Source organism: Plodia interpunctella, chromosome 2, assembly GCF_027563975.2.
Source record: "Plodia interpunctella isolate USDA-ARS_2022_Savannah chromosome 2, ilPloInte3.2, whole genome shotgun sequence".
NCBI lineage: Eukaryota > Metazoa > Arthropoda > Insecta > Lepidoptera > Pyralidae > Plodia > Plodia interpunctella.
This window is the reverse complement of record NC_071295.1, coordinates 6,747,044-6,774,993: the sequence shown is the minus strand read 5'-3', so window position 1 is coordinate 6,774,993 and position 27,950 is coordinate 6,747,044. Positions and strand designations below refer to the sequence as shown.

At 34.9% G+C, this 27,950-nt stretch overlaps 2 protein-coding genes across 11 annotated transcripts in view; both read left to right on the top strand.

The window, feature by feature from the left end:
* The window catches only part of LOC128676478 (myosin-IIIb-like), a 32,117-nt gene extending 31,063 nt beyond the window's left edge, over positions 1-1,054 (top strand). For 3 of the 6 annotated variants that reach the window (XM_053756621.2, XM_053756636.2, XM_053756613.2), the window contains one exon: positions 207-1,054. In XM_053756621.2, the coding sequence (XP_053612596.1) occupies positions 207-564 (358 nt within the window). In that variant the 3' untranslated portion in view covers positions 565-1,054. The remainder of the gene's footprint in view (positions 1-206) is intronic. The other 3 variants (XR_008405420.2, XR_008405419.2, XM_053756628.2) reach the window with 2 other exon arrangements.
* Positions 1,055-1,400: 346 nt separating this feature from the next.
* Positions 1,401-27,950, top strand: part of alpha-Catr (alpha-catenin related) — a 61,765-nt gene continuing 35,215 nt past the window's right edge. For 4 of the 5 annotated variants that reach the window (XM_053756660.1, XM_053756652.1, XM_053756700.1 and 1 more), the window contains exons 1-2: positions 1,401-1,523; positions 4,786-4,966. In XM_053756660.1, the coding sequence (XP_053612635.1) occupies positions 1,437-1,523; positions 4,786-4,966 (268 nt within the window). In that variant the 5' untranslated portion in view covers positions 1,401-1,436. Of the gene's footprint in view, positions 2,279-4,785; positions 4,967-27,950 lie in introns of all 5 variants that reach the window. The other variant, XM_064436367.1, reaches the window with a different exon arrangement.

The following is a 27,950-nucleotide window of genomic DNA, read 5'->3' as shown; positions in this document are numbered from 1 at the left end:
AACCAAAATTTCTGATATTTGTACGGTTTATCAAATATGCCACAAAACATGTTTAGTTAGTTGTTGGCTCTGACTGGGCTTGGCCTGGACTTGGCTGAATCTTTTCTTATATAAGAAAAATAATAAATAGTTATTGTAAACCAATAAAATAAAAGTACAACAAAAACATAGCTCCATTAACTACTAAAATTGCAATTATTTCACAGCAACAAAATCAATGAGCTCGTGAGGAACTCCCAAAAAGCTGAACTCGGTCCACGGCCCGTGTACAACCTTTCGCACGACCCCGAGTCGGACCTGCGCAAGATCCTGCGCAACTCGCCCGAAATCCTCGCCACGCCGGTATTCAGTTCCGACGATGACTACACAGAGGGCCCTTTCCGTTTCAAGCAGTTACTCCGACCCACCCTGGGCCCCACCGAAAGCCTGCGCAAGCGCAAAGTCCGCAACTCACCCGGACAAAGCCCCTGGCTGTCCGACAGCTCCCAGGACAGCACGAGCTCCAGACAAGCTATGTATAATAAACGCCGTCCCCAAATCAGCATGGGAGTTTATTATAATTAGTATCGACATCTCATAGTATATTCTCGAAACCCCTTGTAATATGACACTTGTCATCCAAGTGCCTCATTTACTTTGTAAAAATGTTATGAGTGTTTAGTATTACGAATATCCACCTTTATTGAAGTAGTGTTTCATTGTTATTTCTACTATTCAGATTTATATATTCCATGTAAAAGCAATTATGTACCAAAGTCATATAATTAATGTTTAGTCTAAGATAAATAAAAAAATATCTTTTTACTCTCATAATTAAAATATGGTTTATTCTCTTGCAGTATTACTAATCATTATTGTTGTAAAAATATTTGTTTACAGATGGAATTATTTAATTAGATCTCGAAAAAGAATAAATTTATTTTGCCATCATATATGAATTTAGATCATTGACAACTTTTGTGATAATGTGCCAATGATTACCGTTAAGTTAAGTTAAGTTGTCAATAAAAAATCAGTGTAGTTGTCAAAATTTTATTCGAATTAAAAAATATTGAATTAATAACCGTGTTTGATTTATTACCGGTACCGGCATTAAGTTCTTAATATAGACATGCTCAAATAAGGAACATCAGCTATTGCTGTTGTATTCAACAGCCTGTAATAAAATCAACAATCTCGTTAAATCAACGACAAGAAATCAAACTAGCATCAGGCAGAAAATACTAGCAATCATAACAAAGTAAACACGTCAAACTAAAGTCTTAAAATCCCACAAGAGAACACGAAACACGCAACGTGATGTTTACGGCGGACGGGCGACGTGTGTGTAGCCCGGGGCGGGCGGCGCGGGGAGTGTGCACGTGACGCGCCGCCAATGGCCGGCGGCTGGCGCGTGCGTGCGCACACGCGCAGTCGCGCCAGCGCCCGCGCCAGCAATGGCGGCCGCCGGCCTGCCCGATTTCGACCTTACACAGATCAAAACGCGCTCCGTCGAGAGAACTCTACTACCCCTCATCAAGCAGGTACGGGTGCATGCTGTGTCCGCACGGCCGTGGGCCTCTAAGCCGTACCCGCGTGGAAGAGAGTGACGTTTTACGCTACTGCTGTTACGTTGACTCTGACGTCGTACGGGAATTCCGATAATAACACCGGCTTTTACGTGTTTTCTAAAATCACGCTCTTATTTTTGGAACTGCGCATCGTCGACCGCGTCGCTAGCCGTCTTATTATGTCACGCAATGACGTCTCGCTCCTAATATACGTTAAAATTTCCCGCCTGCTGCGTCGACAATCTGTTGCGCTTTTAGTTGACGCCGACGCAGTAACACAGTATCAAAAGCGGCACATTCAAATAAAGTAGTAAATAAAACCATTTACAACGTTTTATAAATTCAATAACTTAATGCTATATGAATATCTATGTAAACACAAAAAAAAGGTATGCTCGGAATAGACCAAAACAGAGTTTGTACTTTTGCGAAAAGTAAAGTTTTGAAACGTAAGTAAAAAGGGTGGGCGGCCACGTGGTCGAGAGGGTGGAAAGCTCGGGCGGGCGGGAGGCTCGATCGATGGCGGCCAGGTCCGTCAGTGCCGCGGCGAACGCGGGCGGAGCGGCGCGGTGCCGCAGCGACACGCAGCGCCACGGAGCACGTGCGCGCGCCCGCGGACTGCGCGCCGCCGAGCGCGCGCCCCCCGCCCGGGCCCGCGGGCCGCCCGAGCCTGTCCCGACATGGACGCGCTCTCCGATGACGACGAATATGCGCGCCGGGAAGCTCAGGTATGTTTACCTCTCATAACATCAACAATTAAACATAAACTTTGCAATAACCTGTATAAAATGCACGACCATGTATGTCGTCTGTGGAAAGAAGTGGCGCAACAAGTAGCCACGCTGGCAGAGAAGCTTGCGTGCAAGACCGACCTTGATCTGAGCTCGCGCCGTGCGGTCTCGACCGGCGCCTAGCCGCCGCCGCCGCCTCCGCCGTAGACCACTTAACAACTTATATCTTAATCGAAAGTCTTTAAATTACTTACAATTTTAATCTGATATCATAGCATTAGTAAGTAAACCATTAAAATATTTCCCTTTTTACCAGGTGTATTAGGTATTTGAATTACGTTTTATATGTATATACATACATACAAAGCCCTACCTATATACGAATTGATAAAATAAACTAAGTTTTCTTACTTTTTTCATGTTTCAAATTACATCAAAAATATTTGCTAACCATCTTCAGTTTTCACAGCCTTCTTAACTATTGTTTAAAGTAGGCGATTATACCGTTACTCACTCAACCATTAATGATAGATCACGTTAAAATTACACACCAAAATAAATAAATCTGCGTTGAGATTTTTTAAATACAAAATATAACTACTCCGCTCGATCGCTGGCATATAAAAGAAAGAAAAAAGTGACTAGCTTAAAAAACTAAGTTATTGCAGCCAAGCATGAAGCCACAACACTGGCCGCTATTAATCACCACTATCACTGATCCAATTTATGCCACAACCTGTCCGTTAATATTGCTATATAGCCCAGAATCTTCATAAATCCTTGTCATTTAGCTATCAGTATCAGCAAACCTGTAATTTGCTGTAATTCGCTAAGGAATAGGCTTTTATAAAAAATAATAATAATAACGAGCTTTCTTTTCAGGTAAATTTTGAATTATGAAATGGTATTCTACTACTTTTGATACAATGGTTTACAGGTATTTATTTAAATGATAATGAAACTAAAAATACAAAGCAACCTTACGTTTGTTGATTCATATTTCTCAAACCATTACATTTTTTAATCCCTCCCTATTCCCATTTCATTTCTTGTGTGCTACCTTTTATTTTGATACTAAATTCGCTTCGGTTTCGAAAAAATAAAAGACAGAACATGAAAATTTGAAAATCGGCTGTCGTCTTTTCGTTGTTTTGCGGCATGGCCTTAAACATTAAAAATATAATTGTATGTAATTATCTAGTAGGTGTAATTATCTTAATTAGCATTCTCAAAATGTCTCGACTTCTTAATAAAGACAAATATTTAATCGCAATCGGCAAAAAAATATTTAATCTTTAGGACAAGATTTTCATACGAAAGTTGAAGTGCTTCAGAATGGTATAAGAGAAAAATCGGAAGTATCGACATTGTAACCCTGTTTTGTAGGTTGTCGCAATCCAATTGAGCTCGCGCTTCGATTGTAACAAAAGTGCCGAGACAAAATTATTGGTGTCATTCTTGTGAACTTTGTTTTTTTTTTATTTCTCCGAATACTAGTAAAATCTTCTGAATGTAATAAATTATACATAAATACATTTTTATTTATATATGGCCTTCTTGTAAAATAAATTAATGACTTGACAAAACTAATGCTTTCACATCTGCTACGCCACTGCTACGGAGCTACGACATCACTACGCACGAAAGTCAAGAATCGTAGCGATATAAACCAATTTACCATATTTTTAGACGTAATAAATCCGTGTTTAATAATAAATAATAAACACATTGACTACTTTTAATCAAATGTTGAGTTAAACATAGATTTTACTAATAGATAAAAGTATATTACTTACATACCAGAATTAATTTTATGTAAATATTACGAGTATAAGTTTATAAAAAACGAAAGGAATTTCGACACATTCATAAAACGTACGTTGCTTTGTACAAATATAGCAACATTTAAAAAATCTATTTCAAAATTACTATAGATGCCAGAATAATGGCCGCTACTACTCGGATTTTTAATATTTAACAAGTAGCCTCGTAAATTCATGGTGTTTATGTAAAATTCAACAAGGCCCTCCCGGGCCATATTGAATTCGGGTTCGGGGCATTCTTTAGCCGAGCTATTTTCCAATGGCTCGGAAATATTTCGTTTTAAGTTCCTAATTCTAATATTATTAACAGAAAGTTACATTTGTTTAAACACAAAATAATAAAACCCAAGAATGGCCATTACATGTCCTCCCAAGGATATCGTACGAGGCGACGCCTAGCCTAATAGACAACAATAGCATTCCTTAATTGATCTTTAACATTTTAAAGTTTATTTTTTCGCTGACTTCGGGCTTCCTTGTGTCACAACCCCGCATGATACCAGGAACACGCTAAAATGAGAAAGAAATGACAAAGTAAAAATAAAAGAAAGTAAAGAGAAACAAAGAGGTTCGCGTGCTATATATTGTCTATCTGTATATTATTGCGCGGAACAAAGAGTTCTGACTTTCATACGTATGTTTCTGTGAAGCAAAAACAAAATGGCATTTTTTTTTCACCAGATCAGCAGCCTGGTAGCCACGCGCGGCGAGGCGACAGCCGGCGGCGCAGCCGTGCAGCGCGTCGGCGCCGCCGTCTGCTGCGCCGTGGAGCGTTTTGTGGCGGTCGGCGAGACCATCGCCGACGACAACCCCGACGTACGCCACAGCATGGTGCTGGCTTGCAAGGAGGCCAGAGCTGCAGGTATATACTAATCCGTACATATTATGAAAGAAAGTCCTCTGCTGAGCAATAAAAGTGTTCACTATTTATTTTTATAAAAAGTAGAAGTCTATTCCATTTAATTCATAACAATAATTACACTTAATTCTTTAGCAGGAATGCGAGACCAGTTTTTGCAAGATTTATTTCATCAATTAAGTAGTTATCATAAAGATGTTATAAACTAAACAAAAAAAAAATTACAGCGTGACCAAGCGACGCAGCGCGCGATCAACAGATTTTATAAATTTTGTAAATTAAAAAGGCAAATAAATTACTATGTCTCAAAGGAATTTAATAACATCCAACATTTACTCAATTCGATGGTGTCTACTCATACATACCCTGTCACAAAGAATGTCTTATAAAATAGTTATTCCAAATTTATGACCGGGCCACAAATTTGCATAGAAATTGAACAAATTTGGAATAGTTTTAGCTCCATTTTGTGACATAGTTTGTCACGTACGTTATATGCGCTATATGGTGACCATAATTTTGTGAACCTACATGCTTATATATTCCTGAAGAAATATAGTTTATTCACAAGTAGAATGAAGGATAGCGTTTGGAAAAAATGATTGGTTTTATGTTAATATTCGTAAGACGTACCTATAATAAAAAAATAGCTAAATGATAATATGGCAAGTGTGCCAAATTATAAAAAATTCTCAAAAGTAATTTATTTAACATTTTTATTTCTATAGAAAACTCTTCGAGTCACACTGCTGGGCGACCAATATAAAGTAAAACGTAATTAAGTTTTATTTTATAACTCTGTAGCCACCCTCTTTTTAACGACTTTTCTTGTATAAATATGAAAAGTATATTTTACAAAAATAATTGAAAACGAACATTAAAACGGTAAAGCAGTCTTTTGTTATACCTACTTCAAAATCTATACTTCAAAAAGATTTTCATAAAAAAAACAAAAGTATATCACAGTTTCCCTTTCATTTTGTTTCAATTTTACTTTCAATCCAAATCGTATTGATCAACCTGAAACGTGATTTAACTCATTCCTTTTTGCAGCACGAATTGTTGCCAAAGTAATTTCGTTAATCGATTCCCCCCCACCTACATACGTGTCATATAAATGGAAATGAGAGAAATTAAATCCGCCCCATATCATTTAGAGGGTTTTTAATCAAGGCTCGCGTGACCTACAAATCTCGCCGATATCTCCATTGTGCGGAATGAGACAAGGCGCGGCGGCCTTTCTGCGAATAACAGATGACTAAGTAGATCTTATTTGGTAACTTATTCAGTTTAATCTGTATCTATACATTTAATACTACTGTAAGTGGTGTATGTCTGTACAAAGGTGATATTTTAAAAAAAATTGGGGACTCTATGGGACAAATACAAACCAAAACAATTTTTGTGTGTATGTTTGTTCGCGCATCATGCAAAAAGTACCAGATAGAATTTGATGTGCTTTTTACTGTTGTATAGCGGAGTTCTACATACTGTGAAGGTTTTATTGCAATACGTTGCTTAGAACCAGAGATATCAATAATAATAGGTTATGAGCGGACGCACGAAATGAACGCCGGCGGAGCTGCGAGCAAAAGCTAGTCCATAATAACTTTGAATAAAGTAAGCAGTAAGACAAAGTGATTCAACATCATCATACTTTGTTTTTAGAAACCAAAATACCGCAGATACCTGCAACAAAAGTAAGAGAAAGATTCATTTTTGATCTTAAATTACTTAATTTACTTTGCGGTATCCTTGAGAAAACAGATACAATTTTATTTAATTAGCACCACCGCATTGAGGTTTTGTACCTCAGCGTGCGAAGGAGGAAATTCAAGCCGTTAATACCCACCACAATTATGTCTGACGCCCAACAAACAACTGAAATCTGAAATGGCACCAAAACTAAACTGTTGATTTTTGCAATTGACCCCTTAATTTAAAGTTCTCCTTCATTGATATGTTTCTCCTCTCCTTCTCCTGTTATTGTTGAGTTTACTAGTCGTAGTGTTTATGTACGCGCACATCAATACATTAAAATGTATGTGCCTACGTCTGTATTATCTCATGGACGAAGAGAATCGAATAATGCTCATGGATCCATTTAATCTTCTTATAGTGCGCCTGCTATCGAATAATATTTTCTTTTTATCTTTGAATCACAATGGAAAAATACGCCGCTTACGTGCAATATTTAAATAACAAAAATTTAATTTTTGTGGTTCAATTTATACTTATTTAAAAATAATATTTTGTAAACTAAGTTAATAATCGATGAACGTGACATTAAAATTGCCCTTTACCAAACCCTTCATAAATTTGTGTCAACAACCTGCCCTGAATTTCAATACTTGAATGCCATTACAGGCTCTAGTATGTAACAAACAAAAGACTAACAAAAGCCCTACCCTCTCAACAAGATCTATTTAATAAATTAAAGTGCTATAAAGATTTATCGGACATGCTAAGGTCACGAACAGAATTTTAATTAAAGATCGCAATGCCCATGTAGATTTATTAGTTTACCCGTATAATTACATTGTGTGTATGTACCTATATTAAATATATATATTTATAATGCACGTCTGTGACAATTCAATTATCTGTAGTAACAAATAAATAAAAGTTTTCATAAAATATATTTTACTGAAGATTAAACTTTCATATAACATTTGTAACCGAGCATGGCTGACGATCTACCGTGATAACAATCAATGTGACTCGAACATAAATCACTTTTCTTTTATTCCACGTTTATGGGGGCATTTTTACGAGTAATACGACACTAAAAGCCGATTCCCTGAGTTGTACTGATTTAAGACTATTTGTCAACTTCTTGTGACGAATAAAACAACAAAAAAAACCTGAAACAAACAAATCATATTAAATATATAAAAATTTATATATTTATATATATAAATTTCATACATATAAATTTGACACATCAGCACAAGTTTAGATGGCATCATAGTTTTGTATTTTATTTGTAAAAAATAAAAAGTTGCACTAGTTTTTGTATAATAATCTAGATATCAAGAAATCAAAATATTCCATCTAATAGTTTGCATACAGTATAATATATTAAATCGACTAATAATAATTGATACAAAAATTATAATTATGAAAAAATATGAACATAAAAAATATAATAATTTATTTACCCTTTACTACCAGATATTAAACGTTAAAACAAAGTTTTTTCACTCCTGTGAAGCAAACATAAACGTCATCAATCACAAAGGAGTCTGTGAAATTATCTCGTAAACTGAGTTTGTTAGGTCCCGCTGAAATCAAACGCCCTGACGTAGCGTTTTCGTTAGCGTAACGTAATTAAATATAATAATTACATTATTTCCTTAGTTTGAAAAATTTATTTATTGATTAAAAATGTTTAGGTTAGGGATAAGCTCATTTGATGTTTATATGACTTCATACACTGAAAATACAACAAATGTCTGCATGACCCAAAAAAGATGTTACCAATTGGAAGCCTCGAAAACAAATCAAAGTGAAATTATAGAGATAACCTCAAATAATCATTTTTATGGTCCGAAAAATACGATTGTGTAAGACTGGGCGCGCCGGGCACGCCCGGGTAACAAGATTATCCCAGATCGAAACAAATCTAATAAATTACAGGTGTCGATGCTGGCCTTCGAATGCGAAATATGGAGTCAAGAGAATGACCACTTTATGTAGCTAATCTCAGATTATACTATCAATATTAATATAACATTACATCGCTGACGTTTGAATAGGTTTTGTGCAAAAATGTCATTTTTGACTCAAGTTTTTATTATCGTCAGAGTGCTTAACATGTGAAAAAATGTTTTGTCCATTCCATTCATTGAAGATTTCCCTCGTCGGAAGTCGATCCTACATGCACCTTCAAGTCATAAATGTCGTTGTTATCTAAAGTAAAGATATAAAATTGAGTTACAAGATTCCCAAACAAACATAGTACCTACGTAAAAAATAAACAGTCACCACCTTAATTATAATTTTTAGCTTACCAGTGCCTAACCTTTCGGTACTATTTCATTGTACTAGATATAATAACTCTTCTGTTCATTTCTTATTTCCTTTCTAATAGTAGTCGCTCCTATCTATGTAATAGATGACAGTCAGAAATTCGACTCTATTCTTTCGTTTCGAGCTGTTTGCGATGGAATTTATAGGTCCATCATATCAAACTATTACTTTCCGCTCGGGCCGTGTGGTAAATGCCATTACAGATCCAGCTATCCTACTTATAATAATTTTGGTCATATTTGGTACAAAGTGTAATATAACCTATAATAAATAAAACATAGAGTAGTATTCTTAAATTCCAACGGCAGCCTAGCTTCGGGGTGCAGTTAATAGATATCTACACAAATTATTTTTAGTTTTCTGCAAGAAAACCAATTTATATATATTTAAAGGCCCATTGTTATTGGTTACATAACATATACATATAGATAATTAAGTACAGCAACCCAATGTTTCAATCAAGTGTTTTAACCCTGAATTTTTCATATCATTTCTTCTGTAGTATGTTTTGTAGTTGTAGGCAGTTGGGTTATTATTATAGTGCATTATAACAAAGTGGAGTAACAAAGCAGACAGAGGTGTTCCAAGCCGCGGCTCGCGAGCCTGCACACTGCCTTTAGTGGCGCGCTGAAAGGACTCTCCACAACTTTGTTATGCCGTTTGTGAATCACGTTAATCCTAGTTTAAAGCGAAAATGTACTCGTGTATTTACTTTATGAGTGACAAAATCGCCATTTTAAAGTAATCTGTGTAATTTGCTTAAAAACGTAACAAACCCAATTTCGTATTTGTAAATGTAACATCAACTCTGGTTAGATTTTACTCGTTTTTCACTATCATGTAATGTAATATGCGTTATAAGGAAGCAAGCTTAATCTTCGAAACATAAATAATGTACATTATTATTAATTACCTTATTTTAAATTATAAGATTAACCTAAGATAACAATTTCCGAGAGTCTCGTAGGAACCCTACGAATGCCCTAGAGACCTCGTAGCTACTACCTACCTAGTACTGTGTTATATATCTGTAAAAAGGAGTTGTGGTCCTTTCAAAAATCACGCTATACTCGTAAAAACATCACAAACAAATCAGTTTACAACCCTATTTGTGTTATGAACGTTACTTATGTACGAACGAATGTTACATTTATTATATTTATTTAATTTTTAAGCTAGCTTTTTAATATATGTAAAAACAAAGTACCTTGTCGTGAAATAGCTACATATATAATTATTATTCCGAAATAGCAAAACTCTTTTTCAGTTACGAGTTTTCAGATTTTTTTCTTGGATATATAACATAATAAGATCCTCTAGAGTACTTACACAAATTAGCAACGTTTAATGTCTCGACATATACCCATAGGAATCGTAAGAGCAAGTTGTGAGAGCTTTATTGGTTATCAGTTCAGCTTACAACACATTTAACTTCAAACAGATAACTTGGTCGGGAAAAGTTTTTTTATCGGCTGCAAGATTCTGTTCTATTTCTCGGTTTTATCTCCATTTAGCGTCGCTACGCCAGTCACAAAAACCGTCTTTATCTTCTAATCTGAAAGGCTTGTTTTAAAATAGGTACAATTGGAGTAAAACTTGAAACCACTCCGTGCTAAATCACAAATTATTATGTTTAAAAAATACTGAGCGAGTAAATTTTTCAACTATAATATGTGAAATATGGTTTTCTGGCTTCATCCATACCCAGCTTAAGAACCAACAAAAGAAATTGCAAAGCAATGCTGCTAACCTTTTAGGCACGCGCCCAATAGCCAGGGACCGCGCTTAATAGAAATGTTAAAGGTCAATAACTCGATTTAAGACCAAAATTTCGTCTAAAGCTTATGAAATTCTAAAATCACATCGTGTTCCTTCGCTTGTCCAAGTGTCAGGGGAGTTAAGCTTGAAGTCATTGAACAAAAGTACAGAACCAACGACGCGTGAGTCTCCGATAGAGCCGCCCGCGATTACCACTTGCTACATGCAAAACTCTACCTTATAACTATGTAGTTTAAAATGGAAAATAAATATACTTTGACCTTTCTCACGACATTTACTCGTCCCTTGTCACGCATACTATAAAATTATAAAAGACCAGTAAAAATCCTACTACACACGCAAAATTACTAGGTTCGTGATATCACAGTCAAAATTAGTTAATTTCTATTCCGACGAACAAAACAAACAACAGCACAATCCAAAATAAGTTGACGGCTAAACAAATGGTTTATGGCAGTTTCAATTTATTTTCCGTTTTGTTGCAAACAATTACCGCAACTAATCTGACGATTCATGGAAACTGGAAACTCTCTAAAAGCTATTTCATTATAGAACAAATTACACACGCCGCCGTCATCGCCGGGTGAGGTTAATTCAATGAAAACTGTGGAGTAGTTACCCGGGTAATAGAGGACGTCAAGCATAAATATATGAATTTGACAACAAAATTTATGAGCTTGTATTTATGTTATTTATTTTTATTGTATTTATAAGTACCATTTATATAATTGATATTTTTCAATGTGACACTCTCTATCGAAACCCTGTGCCTAAAGTAAAAAGTCTGCACTGAGCATAATCTTTTACAACATCGTTTGATATCGCCAACCGATCCAGACACACGTTACTGGAAGGAGCATATATTTGATACTGGATAACAATTTGTTTTGTTTGCTTTGCACGGATGCGTTTTCAGTTTTCAGACACAGACACAAAGGGAAACTTAGTAAATACGGCGGAAGGCGAGCACAATTTAGCTTTCATAACACAAATATAAATAAATTAGTTGGTAAACATAATTTTCCTTTATTATTATTGCTGTGTTGCCATAACTCTATATAGCCTATATGATAAAATAAAAGAGTTATCTTTTAGAAATTAAAAAATCCCTGTCCATTTACCAATACACCTATATATACTCGTACTTTTAAGTTAATAATACTCTTCCCGAGAAATTTGCTATATAAGTATCGTTATTTCAAATACTCAACAAACACACAGTTTTATCTTTTCTATATTGAATAAATATAGTGAGACAGCTGTAAGACTGCGCAGCACAAATAGCCCGCCTGAGCAGCGGACGTGGAATGGTGCTACAATTTCTCCGGCAGCTTACTCCAGCTAAAACGACCTACTTGCATGAATGGCCGCGTAATGAAAGCTCGCCTTGACGATATTATTCCAAAAGCTCTATAAAAGACAAGTCCCACTATTATTGGAATAAATGTGCCATGAACGTGACGTCAGTGGAACCTCAGCTCGGGCACGCATCAGCATAATGCCGTGATAATGTGCTTCTTGAGAGCGGCCTAGATCCCGTACCCTGCGGATTATAGCCAAAAGCTCCACGCCCAAATAAGCTCTTTATGCCGACCCGGATATCCTCTATACGAAGTAGATTGCATTTCATGGGCTTTCATAACTTACGTATCTTAAATCAACACGTTCTATTTTACGTCTTCTTGCCGCCTCTAATTATTCAAGTAACACTACGTTTTATTTATAGAATTAAAGCAACAATTTGAATATCAATTGGAAAATTTTAGATGAATACTGTTTAATAATTGCAGAGGTTCCGAAATTGCATGAGTTATCATTCTGTGTGGCAATTATAGTTTGATTTTATACTGTATCATGCGACATAAAATTTATTAATCAAAAGGTAGTGTAGCAAAATGGTGTGACAGCTGAAAATAGAACACCAAAAACAATGTAAAGCAATTAAGAGAAAAATAATTACACCTACCTATTTAAAATAATTCTAAGTGAACACTGTTATTGAAAATAATCAAAACAAAATTGACATTTTCTCTTGAGCTGTCAGCTCCGAGGTTTTCATTTAAAATTTAATTTTAACTTGTCTCGTAACGTTATTTATTCGGGAGATCCGAATGGAGTTGTTCTGTGTCCCTCTTTGCGACATTTCTGACAATGAATTGATCGATGTTGAAAACCTATTGTCATTTCTGTACTTTATCAATAAATGAAAAGAGCATTAGGTAAAATATTTACAAATCTTTATAATAACCACATTATTACAACTACTAGAGCTAACGAATCTCTTTCCCCGGGACCTAAGGAAGTACGGGAAGTAAGTAATACAATATACTATAATAACACTCGAGTCAGTGACATTTACTTGTAGCCCAAAAGGTCGCAAGTACAATAAGCAACTTAAATTTATTAAGGCATTTGGCTCCCGCTTGCTTTAATGTCTATCTTATTTGTGTTTCAATGCCAACTTACAACCTTTGTGGGGCTGCCAACGACTTCCACTGCCTTTTGACGAATATTTTACGAAACTGCTACAGAGTAACTACGGAACAGATGAATATTATCAAGTTTACCCTGAGTGGTAAGGCTGTAGGTACACGATTCCATAAAATATTTTAAACGCGAACTTTTTTGAGAATCTTTAGAAGTTCGATTGACTGCCAACCATTACTGAATCACTGAAATTAAAATATTGATAAAGAAGAGAAACATGTTATAGCTGAGACTGGAATCTATAGGGAAACAGTCTAAAAACATTCCTGAAAATTTTCTACCGTTGAGATTTTCGGAAGGGCTGTATCCTGTAAATTTTCAAAGGAAGAAATTTCCGAGAACAGAGAGTATCTCGGCGGCACGTCACTAACAGTGACTACAAAACTGACTTCGATATAATTATCACAGAATTCTGTAACTCCCATCTGCTGTTATCTTCATGTATTTCCAACTCAATTGCTGCGGTGGCACGCGACTTGACATTTTGTCAGTTTAAGCAAACAAATCCAAACACGTCACTGAAGAACATCCATTGTTCAAGCGACAACTTTCCTTGTGTTTTGAAGTCACATTGAAAATGTTTCTACTGATCAGGCAGTAACTAATTAATTTTTAAAATTTATTTATTTACACATTCATTTCAGATTCTTGTTTTGAAATTTTTATGATCTATCAACTACTCGTATTTGCTATTATGTTTTTAATGCTTTTTATTCATCTTTGCAATGCATTGTGGCTCAAACGTAGTTTCTTACTGAACGTCAGTCGCCAAAACCTACCTATTAAAGATGAATGAAATCTTGTTTTTTGAAATTGCAATTTGAAAGCAATTATGTATAAAACAGTCCTATGTCGGTTCTAGCCGCTAGCTTCATGGCATGGAATGGCATCGTTTGATAAACGACTGACTACAGACAGCCGCACGCGAGACGGAACTGCGGCCATAAAAATAGAGTGAGGAAATAAAGCCCTTATTGCGGTAAATATCAAACAGCGATCTAGCTAGTATTTCCCCTTGTTCCCTAATAGATCATGCCCTGATAGATAAGTTATATCGTTCGATTGATAGCAGATTACTTTGTTTATCGTATTGATTTTAGTATAGGCCATCAATGTGGTATTTTTTGTTATATATATTTTTTTACTTTCATTTCATACAAAAGATATTTGATCTCATAATTGCTACTTAGGCTTATAGTATATTTAAACGACGTAACTGTAAAGTATAAAAATAATTCGGTACCTCGTGTGTCTTGTGTGAAAGCGGAGCGCAACAGTCCTAAGCCCGGGATTACCGCCCTCAGGGGCTTCGCGCTGCAAATTGAATGAACGCAAACATTTCTCACACGTACGGACGTCTGAACATACGATAAAATATAAATAACCGTACCGCAAGCGCATTTCCCCATAGCCCATAATTCTTATTCCAACGCCGCTGTATTGGTTGGTTGTCAAACAAATTCAACGAGACGTTTTTATAATCAGCCTGTCGGATTGCTATCGCAGAAAAATGATACATGTTTTACGCAACGCATAAAAAGTAACATGTTGACATGTTTATGACGCCGCCTGCGGAAGTTCCTGGGAAAATCGTGATATTTTCGCCATACTACTATCATAAATGTACTAGAACATGCAACAGTCAGTAGTAAACACTGTAATTTATTAACAGACGAAGCTCTTGTGGTGGAAGTGATATCCAGAAAATTTTTATTTACCATTTGTTTTGCTGTTTTTGTTTCTGTACAAATATTGGCTCGGTCACGAAGGTTCTATTAGGTTTATATAGGAACGCTCCGTCATTTCCCGGAAATGTCGAACGGCCGCCGGAAATTCATTGGAGGTGCTCGCAATTTGTAGTTTCGCTCGAAAATTTCCAGGAAACAAGTCTGTAGTGGCCGTCTACTCGTTAGCGAAATTTTCAGCTCTGTTAATATTTACGTCAATGAAACTGAATTTTGTAGTGAAATTGAAAGTTAACAAACACATGTACATAATATTATAGTTAGGTATCGAGGTTAATATAAAAACAATAATTATAGTTGTTATTGGTTATTTTCCATTATTTATCCTTTTCTTTTTTCCAGGTAAGAGATATTATAACAAAGAGTTCCCACGCATCACCCGAGTAAAGGTAAAACAACTTAGGAACACATTTATAAACCTTGGTTTTTACGTGGTCATGAAAATATTCTCACAGTAATTCAGCAGTAATAAAGAGCTAAGTATAATTTTATAAACTAGTAATTTTACAGAAATGAGATTTTTGCGGTAATATAAAAAGTAAAATAAAAAGCCTTTGTAAGGTTGAATTGACATTATTTTATCTACTTATATATATGAAAATACAACATATTATATTTCATATAGGTAGGTAGGTATTTACATAATATTAATTTTCAATATTTTGTCATTTTTTTCTAAAACAATTTTCGATAACTCAGAAAGGGCCATTACCTCGCGTATTATTAGAAAAATCAATAAATTAAGATTTAAAACAAATTAGTAGTCGACCGAAATAAAACTGGCCGAGTGCGAGTCGGACTCGCACAGGAAGGGAAGGGAATATTTATTTTATTCAGTTTTTTAGTATGAATGAATGATTTATTTATAAACTTACATATATACAAAAAAATACTAGATGGCTCCATACTTGGCTGCAAGCAAAATTTCACTTGTCTAACTATCACGATTCATTAGATACAGCCTGGCGACAGATAGACGGATGGGCAGCGGAATATTAGTAACAGAGTCCCGTTTTACCCTATGAGTAAAGAACCCTAAAAATAAATGAGCATATAAATCAATGCACTGGAGCCGGTGATCTCATTAGTGCGCGGATGTTTCCATTACTCACACTTTCCGAAATCGGCGCGATAAATGTTGGGCTCGTTATTACTATAACGACGAAAATGTTGATCGAGTAATTTTAAAACTACCTACGTTTAGTGATTCGTTTGATTGTATATTTAAATGAATTTTTCCGTATTCCGAAAAGAGTTGTGCAGTGAGCAATGTCTTTCAATTAATAATAAATTAAAATATTATAGAGCATCAGCTCTATAATATTTTAATTTATTATTAAAGACATGAAAAACGACTTTGGTCAACGAAAAATTAGATATAATTGTTATACTTCAAGTTATCAAATAAGCTGGCGAACTTTGAACGTTAAATTATCCCAAAATTCCCAATAAACCAGAGCCCTTGTAACGTTTACAGCTCAACATTTTTTCCTAATATTTATAAAACAGTTTTGTCCACATGGCACATCGAATAATATCTATATTGTCCCTTATTAGAGTAGATATGACATATTTGGGGCACCAACAATGAATATATCAATACATCGTGACTTAGTCGCTTGTTCTGTTCTGTTATCGTACCTGGTAGGTACACCAGGACAATATAGGCCGCCTTTACCATAGCAGTACGATTCACACAGATATCGCTAATGCAGCGGGTCACGTGAAACAAACGACAATCATTTGTACCCGGCTCTGTCCAGTCACACCAGCTTTTCCGTTTTTGCGGTGTAATTTAATATACTGCCACGTTTTCACAACGCTGCATTTGCTTTTCACGGTTAATATTTATTTACCATTACACGGTTATTGCAAAGCGATTTTTACGTTTTAATGTTATAATTACCTAAGTACATCGAGTACAAATAATACGTAAGTAGGCAACTTTAGTTCATATGTGACGTTCCACGAGAAAAGGTGCCTTGAGAGAACAGATACATCATTACATCTACCTCCTCCTCGAAACTCCCTCGATTTAAGTTTAGTATCTACTCGATGCGGTCGGATTAGGTTAGGCAGGTTGTTTTCCTAGGATTGCGGCTGGGTAAAGTACATACATATATTTAATAAGTATATCTTGTTATTCTTTATTAATTTAAATATGGAGACATCTTAATTTCAGTTAAGTGATCAATCGTACATATGAAATTAGATGTATATTAAATTACTTAAATTTATGTGATAATACTGGACTGGATTTAGAAACTAGTCGTAAAAATATCGTATATCTTACGTAACATAAACTGCAACCTGTTTATGCAGAAAATCTTTATATTTCATATAAAAGGTCAAAATTATGAGGGTCGGCGACAGAAAGGAATTTTTGAATTATGTATAGATACTTGCGCTGGCCCATATACAATGAGGCCGTAACTTTATTGAGCTAATATCACAATATGCTCGGGATCACAAGCAAATTATATAATAGTTGTCGTTATTTGATACTAGCAACCAGTCTAACTAACGCAAAGGTAGCCTGTAGGTTTGGTCTATCTCTGTGTCTAATTTAATCGTAATTGGTCCACATTTTTTTTTAGTTTAATCGATGCAAACATATAAAAACACAAATCTTTCTTTTCCTCAAATGTATTATATATAATTATAAAATGTGCATTGGACTTCTACATACAGGTACATAGAATGCAGTAGGTAGAACTTCATTACAATAAAACTCAAATTGATAATTTGTAATTAAACATTTTAGTGTGGTTTATTACACTATACACAAATCAAACCATTTCATTTTTATATTTTTTCTGTAAATATCAAACTATAATATTAATACTGATTTCATCGTTACATATAAAAGCACTTTAAATACATTACTCGCTGTTAGTATTATTGGCCTATCGTGAGCCACGTAGATCGGAAAAGCATAACCAAAGTGATGTATAATGTACGTCGACGATATTACCCTCACGAGTGTCGTTATGAAGCACACAATTTGCGAGGTGGTGTTATGTTATGATATCACGACATAACGTCATGCGGTTTAGCGTGCACAGATTTTTATTATAAATGCTTTAATTTACTTATAATTGGCTCATAATATGTGTTAGTTCCGTGAATTTGAAAAACAAACAAATAATAATAAATATACAGAAACAAACATACAAACATACAGAGACAAAAATACAGAAACAGGCACAGTACACCCAAACCGCAAACAAATATCAAAAATCATCAAAGCTATAAATATTTGCTGGAAATCGAACCCAAGCAAAAGATAGCGGGCGGGCGGCGTGGTGACCACTACGCCACGGAGGTCGCCGAAACGGTAATTCACAAATAAGCACAGACTTATGAAAATTTCCAGGAAGAAAATGAGCTGTATTATTCTTCAGTGGATATCTAATATAGTATACTAATTGACCTTTCGGATTCGGTAGATATGTACCTATAGTAGAAACTGCATTGTATTTTTAAATACACTTTTATTATTTGATTAATTTCATTTACCTGTATAGATCACGTATCTTATAAACCGGTGGATAACGCTTCAATCAAGCAATTTAGATTTTCTTTTGTGGAGTTTTTATGTAAATGACTCAATTTATCAGATACGTTATGTTGGCGAATTCCCTTGTGATACATTTATCGAAGTTTCTTTGTGGTTAGCATGCTGGATTATGGCTCATTCAGATTGAACACTTTTTTTACTTGCAAATTTTGATATATGTCTGTATATACAAATTCTATGAAAATTAAAAAAACCGTCCTCGTTTAAAGCTATTATTACTCTCCAATTTTTTTGCAGCGGAGCTATGTCATTTCTCGAAATTAATAATAAACAACGTGAAATTGGCGCCACAGAGTACCGAGTAATTCTCAAAGAGGAGACGACGACAGCGGTCGTCAGAGCAATAAATATGTAATTAAAGCAGACACTTCAGTTCGGAGGATTTTGTACTTCAATTGGCTCAGTGCAGCTCTCGTCAACTCGAGGGGTTTCGTTTACGACGCGCTACAATTTTAATCATCAAATTGCAAGACTTTTATATTTCTTCAAATAAGTTGTCAACGAACTGTGCTATAAATATGTACTTCAGTTGGATTTTGTTATTATTAGGACATAATTTTTCCATATAATTTCTCAATCATCTAGTGACCACATAATTTAAATATGAGTAAAATGAGGTTTAAGTTTGTAAGTTTAAACAAGTTACTTAGAAATGTAATTAAATATTATATTTATGCCTCGGTAAAATTATGTAAAACATAAAACAAACTTTCTTAATGTCACGCTACAAAACTTCTATATATCACTGAAATAACAAAGGTTAACGCGCAAAGTTTTATTTTAGAAAGAAATAAAAATTCCGTGCATTTCCAGTTAAAACAAATAGGTAGCTAGATTCGCCTTTGTCTGCCAGGTCTCGGGTAAAAAGCAATAATTCTCCATCAGGAGCAGATGGGTAAGTCACTGGTCATCACTTACACGGTACCGATTGCAAATCCAGCGCTCTTATTCACAGCAGAAAGGATTTAGGACACGTTGCTGACGTTAACTACTCTAAGCTAAATTAAATGTCTCACAAATATACTAATATATAAACGGAACAATCTACCTCTTTACATTTATTTCAGATCTTCCATTGTCTTGATTACTTACGGGGTAGATCAAGCCTCATTACATGGAGTGCTCTCAGGTGGGAAACGCAATCTCGAAATAATTACAGTTCATCAGTAAATTCTCTTGAATGTTATCGTATACGGGAACCGGCGGCCTAGAAAAATTGTAACTTTCAATTTAACCAGTATAAACAGCACTGTTCTGGTGTATTTTCGATAAGACATTATCTCATTCTAAATGAATTAGAATTTCAGTAGTTACAACACCGGCATCACAGACTATTTCTGAGAGGAAATCACGTGAGCGTAGGCATTGATTTGCAACAACATTGCGACTTATTCGGGACGAATTGTCAATAATTTCCCGCGCGACGGTTCCGTGATCCGTCGATTTATTACGCTTGGTATAAAATAAGTAATATACCGACTTACAGAAGATTCGACCCAAGGACAATAATCTTACGAAATTGAAACTTATCAACCGTTTATATAATAATAATCATCATTTATTTCGGTTGAAAGAAAAACCATATTATGTTAGTAAAAAGTCTTAGACGCAATTTTTAGTCAAATGGAATCATATAGTATATAAATTCAATTAAAATCAATTCGAAAATTATTATAATAAAATACAAATTAATTAATATAAAAATTTTGTACCCCAGCAGCATCACTAACCACGTCGCAGTGCATACGAGTTCCGTGCCACTGGATCGGACAGTCCTGCTTATCAGCAATTACTTTGAGAATGCTGTTGGAGCTCCCATGCAACGTACGCATCAAAGAAGTTGCACTTTTGCTTAAAATTACAAAGAAATCGTTTGTACGCGCTTCAGCAAACATGCTAGATGCACTACAGAATCGCGGGAGCCCCATCAACATCCTGAAAGCATCGTTATAATGGACTCGAAGGACATTGTAGGCCTCTGCGAATAATTGACCTACAAGCTACAAGTATAAAAGGCCTTGCCTTTTGACCTTGTACACCTTGCAAATCTTCGGGCCAGCATGTTGCAGCGGACTGACAATGCCCTCCGTTCCCTCTCGATGTCAGCATCATCAGACAAGCTCTCAGTCAGTATGTGACCGAGGTATTTAAATTTCTGCACTATGACTAAGGGATTACCATAATACGGGAGGAACAAAACTAGGATTTTTGAACAAATGGCATTATTGGTATTGTCATTATTCGGAATTAACCCCACGTGAGGTTTGACCGACATCGTACAGTACAGATATAAGAATATTACATTGTTCTTATATGAAATATCGTTACCGACTTCAATTACTATGTATTTTTAGATATTTCACGATAATAACCCACTATTTTTGCGCTCTATTGACACGATCATACCATCACTCAAAGTCAAACGAATGGATTTGTGTTGTCTGGGCTACGCTTAACTTTAGAATCGTATAATTAGAATCTGTATTGACGTTTTGTTATAAGTAGGTAACTGAAGATTCAATTGCTTCTCTTTGGGTCATAATAATTTATTTCGATCAAAACCCTACAAGCCATACAGTAAAAAACTTATGATTTCCACGAAATATCCTAATGCAATATATTCAAATTTGTGACTTAAAAACTTAATTATAATTAACTTGGCTTTAGGTTTCCCTTTAGTTATTTTATCAGTTATTACAGTTAAAGTATTCAGTTTCATTAGCAAGGTGCATATAATCCTGTGTGCTAAATGATCAAAGCAAACAGTGTAACTAAAGCGGCGAACTGAAGTCTAACTAGGAGTGTAATCAAAGCATCTAATAGCTAAGCCATAGGGGTAGAACTTCGTAACAACATTGCAGAGCTGGCGCTCGAGCTACAGCTCCGCTCAGGACAATCTCACGCTAATGTCTTGTTCTAAGCTGTTTAATATAAACGTTATCTTTTTCTTAACTAAAAATCATTAATATGTTTTCTGACTCTTGTTTTCTACTTTCTGAAAGTTATAAATATTATAAAAATTATGATAACAGTAACTTTTATATAAAGCACAAATCAAAGTAAGCTATCGTCTATGGAGAGGAATAGTTGATGTAAAGTTCGGTAGAATATGAAATACTATAATTTGTTGTACTTTCGTTGATATGGACAAGACAAACTGATTTAAAACAATTGGTATATCATATTTGCTTTCACAGGCAACGCTGCAGAAAACAACACACTTATATCATAACTCATGAGCACGCAATAACGTAATCAATTAATAATTTTGAAATAATCTTTGACACTTGTAGCTCAATGACCAACTGTTGTTGCTGTAGTTTGTAAGTAGTTCGCCGAGTTTGGAACACTTCGCGGCCTCTGCAATGTCTGAGGAGCGTGGAAGTTAAACTGGATAAGTTTCCCTACATTACTCTCGGCTTGACTTCTTAGCTGCTCATATTTATAGCATCGCCTAGTGAGAGTTCTTGGGGAAGAAGTAATACTCTCCGGAATCGATTCCAACTGTCAAGGACAACTAATGGGAGACTGGGGAGTGGCGAGACATAGAACGTACATTTTTGTTTGTCTTCGGGTAACATGCTGATATTTGTTATTTCACATCTTTACAAATTTCAGCACAATTTTATAATTGTGATTCTTTTCACAAACAAATATAAATTATGGATGGTAAAATATATGAAAATTAAAAATTGGTAAGTAGCGTGCTTTTGAAAATTTTTATGGCTAGTTAAATTTCTTTCTTCCTCCGGGTTTACTCATTATGCACAAAGAGATGGCTATGTGTATGACGGCTGCATGAATATACAAGACAAATCGCCTCTGATTGCAAGCGTTTTCCGCCTCTCCAACGACCGGAGACTGGTATTCGTTCGTCTTTCATGCATTTTCGTTTTCATTCCCGACATCGATTTGTATTTTTACAAAAAAAAAACTTTTGATTAAAAGTTTTTTTTTATGTGGCCATAGATTAAAAATTTTTTTTCAAACAATTCTCGTATTACTAATAAAATTTTACAGAGTTTATGTAGGCATGACTTTATTGCTCTTAACACTACCTGCGCACAGGAGTAGGGTATCTTAGGCAAAGCTTCATACAACTGCGTTTTCGTAGGTACACTACGCTATTTACATCTCAATATCGAGTCGATTGGCAGTGAAACGCAGCTAACCAATTACGGTGCGCCATTGTGACGCAACGGCAACCACACCGCAATGTGATTGGTTCACTGCGTCTCACTTAGAATCGACTCGATAGTGAAAGTGAAATGTAAACGCGTAGGTACTTCGTCATTTGTTCTTCCAGAAATCCTTATTATAAAATTATCAAATTCCTATTCTAATGCATCAAAACGTCTCCTAAACTATTAGGTCTGGATTGAAAGTTACGAAATTGACGACATGATATCCGGTAAACAAGTAATAAAGTAGGTAGTCGCGTGGTAACTACATACAGACAGAGACAGATACATAAAATATACATTAGCATTGACCATGACCGCGTCACATCAAACCATAACCAAGATAAGAAAAGGAATTTTTGTGTCATCCAAAGACTTCCCAACGAAATGTAGGTAAAATAGCTTTCATTGGCAACGTGCCATAACAGTACGAAAACGTAGACTATACCTACACCCAGTGGCGTAGCCCTGGGGACGAAATGATGCCGTGCCCTGGGGCACCGAAGCCGTCAGACCCTGACCAGCGAGCGTTCATCTTATTAGAATAGACCTTATTACTTTTTATTTTATTAGATCTCACACTCATACCACCATACCACTTCCTAATAACCCGCTAATATTATACCTAAATTTAAGCGAATTAGAATTAATTTTGTATACGGACAGAAAGTAAATCGGAAGCTATTCCAAGTTACATATACTCGTATAATATTTTTTTCCGAAATTCTTATGGGACGAAGCCCCCAAGGAACGCAGCTAGTCATTTCATATGACAAAATTTGAACAGCTTAGTTGGGGTGCGAGCTTACTATCATCTCTACTACCATCAAGTTATTTTTTCATTTCAGGTTGTTGACGATTTTTTTCATTTTAAAGTTGATGGTAGGCGAGCCGATCTCTTTCACACCAGGCCCTATGCTTGCTTACATCACTTAGATTTTATAAAATAAATCAAATTGCAAGATCTATTTTGCACCAGGGCTTGTGATTAACTACCTACGCCACCAATGCTTACCTACATCACAGAGTCGATGTTTGTAAGTTTTGAATGCATTTGAGACAGTTCGATTTGGTACATTGCAGCGGGTAGATCAATTTTAGTAGGAAACTAAACTCCCGAGGAAATTCAGGATGAAAATTACCCAATATGTTATTTCAGGTTATATTCTACCCGTGTACCCAATTTCATAACAATCGCTCCAGGAGATTTTGTATGAAACATTAACTAATATAAATAAATCCTCACAAACTTTCGCATTTATAATATTAGTAGAATTGCTAATGTAAACAGAAATTTACATATTTATATATTCTGCGTATAAACCTCAAGGATGAAAATTTTCAAATATCCTTACTTTCCATTTTAAGAGAGGGATCAAGATGAAATTTAAAAGAAATGAGCTTATTCGAGTCCTGGGGAGTTTGTCTTTATTACTTTTGCAAACTGAGTGCGCTCTGAGACTCTTGCTTTAAATAAGTAATCAAAATTGTTTGCAATATTCATAAATTTATTCACGTAATACCAATTCGCCTATTAAATTTTGTTTTAGCTTCAAAATAAAGCAGTTCATTTACAACATTCTCGTAGGTACTACTTACTTCAAACATGAAATTTATATCTAGATTTTTAAAAATCACATTTTGTAAATACCGCCTTGTTAACAAGGTCTAGATCTAGAATCTAGATATGAATTTCATGTTTGAAGAAAGTAGTACCTACGAGAATATAAAAATTTATCTAACGTTCAGATAAAAATTCTTTGTGAATATTTCCTGCTTATGCTCATGCAAATCAAGAAAGTCATTTAAATTCAGGAAGGAGGGACTTAAGAATATTTAAAATTAAAAATAAATCTTAAAGACATAATGATTAACTTGACACCAAACTTATTTTAAAGTTTGTAAATATATCCTACTAAAATTTTAATGCGAAAGTTTGTGATGTTGTATGTATGTTTGTTACTCTTTCATGCAAAATCTACTGGATGGATTCTTATGAAATTTGGTACACGGATAGAATATATAACCTGGAATAACACATAAGGTACTTTTTATCCCGAAATTCTCACGGGAGCGAAGCCCCGGGGCGCAGCTAGTTATAAATATATATATAAATTAGTTAATCAATACAGTTGAACTATGTTAATTAATGTTAACGTGTTCTGTAGTCATTCAGTTAGATTGTGTTCAAATATTATTCTCAAAATGAATACTGTAAAACATGGTTCATCATCAAATCAAACTAGAGTATGTAAACCACATAATTATATTTATTCAACCCAGCCAGAAATTGCGAACAAACAATGTAAGTCAAACATAGGGTAAATAACCACCCACCTGACTGATTGAGTTCGCGACCCCGACAGGCGTCTAGTTAAACAAAATCAGAACTCATTATTTACATAGATCCACTGTCGAACATTGATCACATAGCATACCAAGTATAAGATAGAGTGATATATCAGAAGCTTACTTTTCTAACCTGGTGAAATAGAAATCATAAAGGAAACCCTACTTTTTAGGGTTCCGTAGCCAAATGGAACCCATATAGATTCGTCATGTCTGTCCGTCCGTCTGTCCGTCCCGTCCGTCCTTCCCTCCGTATGTCACAGCCACTTTTTTCTGAAACTATAAGAACTAATACTATTGAAACTTGGTAAGTAGATGTATTCTGTGATTTTTATGCGTCATAAATCGTAAACCGCAATTTACCTTTCATTCAATCAACGCAAATATAAAATTATACAAAAACATTTAATTTCATAAACATAAACCTTATGCATAAATCCTGAACTATTATTTTATAATAATAAATCTGTAATTACTTGCTGCTACGGAACCCTTCATTCAATTATGCATAGCAATGCGTATTGATACGTGAATAAACTTACGAATCTGCACCGTCACACGTTAACCACAAGAAAAATAAAATTTAATTTTAAAAAAGTTCACTTTCTATATAGAATTTGCTTCTCACTACTTTATTTCTATCACTTAACTGGTAGAAAAAGCCTTAGGCTTGAAGTCCGTCATTTACATTTTTTATTATAAAATGAAGTAAATAAAAAACAAATTTAAAATCTAGATCCAGACTGCTTCTGTGTTTCCAATCCACATTCAGCTTATTTTAACCCAGTTAGTCGTAGCCGCGAGCCCTCATTACCGTCTTCCGTTCAGCTGACTCTACACTGCAGTTCATTATTGGCGACGCATTGGACATTTTCATGGTAGTGAATTATATTTTTTAACAATTGTTAGTAATTAATAATTATATCAAATTGATATGTTGTAAGCTCATTCATCACTTCAACAACTATACGGAATCAAAGTGGCATAATACACATCTTCCAGGCCGAAATACAATCACCAATATATTTAACGTAACCTCTTCTAAAATGGAGGTTGGGGATTTTATGTAATATAATAAATGGGCGAATGTTTTGTATGGAATTATTTGTTCTCTGATGCGTCCCCAGTACCAGCGTTCGGCAGGTGACCGCACAGAGCGCTGGAGATAAGAGGCGCCTCAGGATTGTGAATAAGCTCACTCACAGTGATAAAACCGTCACTATTAAAAACCGTTAACGAATGACATCCCCAAGAGTCCCCGAGAAGTTCCCCGTGCGGTGCACATTGCAAAATGCACCAAAACTTACCGGATTACTAAACCGTTGCAGGAACTTTCCACTGAAACGATAAAACTAGATATGTCTTTGTATCAGGCTATTACATAAAGTTCGAATCCACTTTAAGCTCAAAATTATGACACTGGATTTATAGTTGTATAATTGTAGCAACATCGTGGGAATGTCGCCATAATAAAAATAACTTAAATACCCTTGTAAAATAAACATAATCCTCTCTTTATTTATTGAATGAAAGTCTCTTGCTTGGTTAGTTAAGGCCCGTTTCTGGGTATATTTTACAGTCTAACTACGTAAACGAATTAATAATTAAGTTATTATATTTTAACAATCGCTGATAACAAAACTTTGCTTAAATAATAACAACAATGATAATATTTAATTCTTTTATTTTTCAGACTTATCCATTATATTAATTATTCAGACTTATCCATTTTGTTAGTAACAAAGCGATCTTAACGGTTAGTAATAAAAATACAAAACATACACACGGTTGCGTAAATGGAATAGCCTTCAGTCACTACAGCTGTTCCATATGGGAGACTGGAGATAGAAGCGACCGATGTAAAGAAAATCAATAATTATTATGATGATTATTGATTTTCTTGATGTGAATCAATGTTAAAAGAACTCAACAAAAAAAAATTTAAATACTTTATGGGAATATAAATGCATGAAAATAAGAAATATCCTGTTTTTACTGTCTCTTAATTTCCTTACATCTTGGGAGCACCTTCCTAAGAAATGAATAAGGTCACAGTTGTAGATATTGTTTATCCTAAAGAAGGAATTGGAAACATTTCAGAGATATTAAATTGTCATTCAGCTATTACGAGGAGTTTTATATTCTTTCAGTTTATGTTTCATTTTACGGCTTTTGGATGAAGATTACATGTTACTAACTTCGGCGAAATAGACGCTCGTAGGATATTTATAGTATGTATCTTATTGGACAAAGAATACTGATAGGTACACAGAATTATAACTTTTTGTATATTATATTGCGTTGCGAAATTCATAAAATCCCGAAACAACTTGCAAGTCACAAATTAGTAAAACTCGTATTATGCAAATTCATCATCTATTTGAAGTTAAACGAGGACATAATTTCTTCAACTCATCTTCTTCAAGAAATATTTGTAAAAGACTATTTTAATTAATTTGCTTACACTTTGCGTATCTAATTTTTTGTTATAAGGGATTATAACGGATTTTTTTCGTATCATTTAAAAATCATGAATGTATGATTTTTTAAAACTTTAGCAGCAATATTTGATGCAAAAAAATGTAACAGTGGCGGTGACTCGTCGCGCACTCGACGGCTCTCAGCAGAACAAAGGCTTGAATCCATACACAGGTGCTTGCACTGCACACACAAGTGCTTTTTTCCTTTCAGACTCGCCGCGAAAACAGCATTCACAAACACTCAGACACATCTAGTGAATACTTGAAACTACATGCTATAATTACCATTGTCTATTTTCTTTCTCACTTTTAATAGCATGTTTCTCAAAATGAAAATGAAATATTTTGTTATAT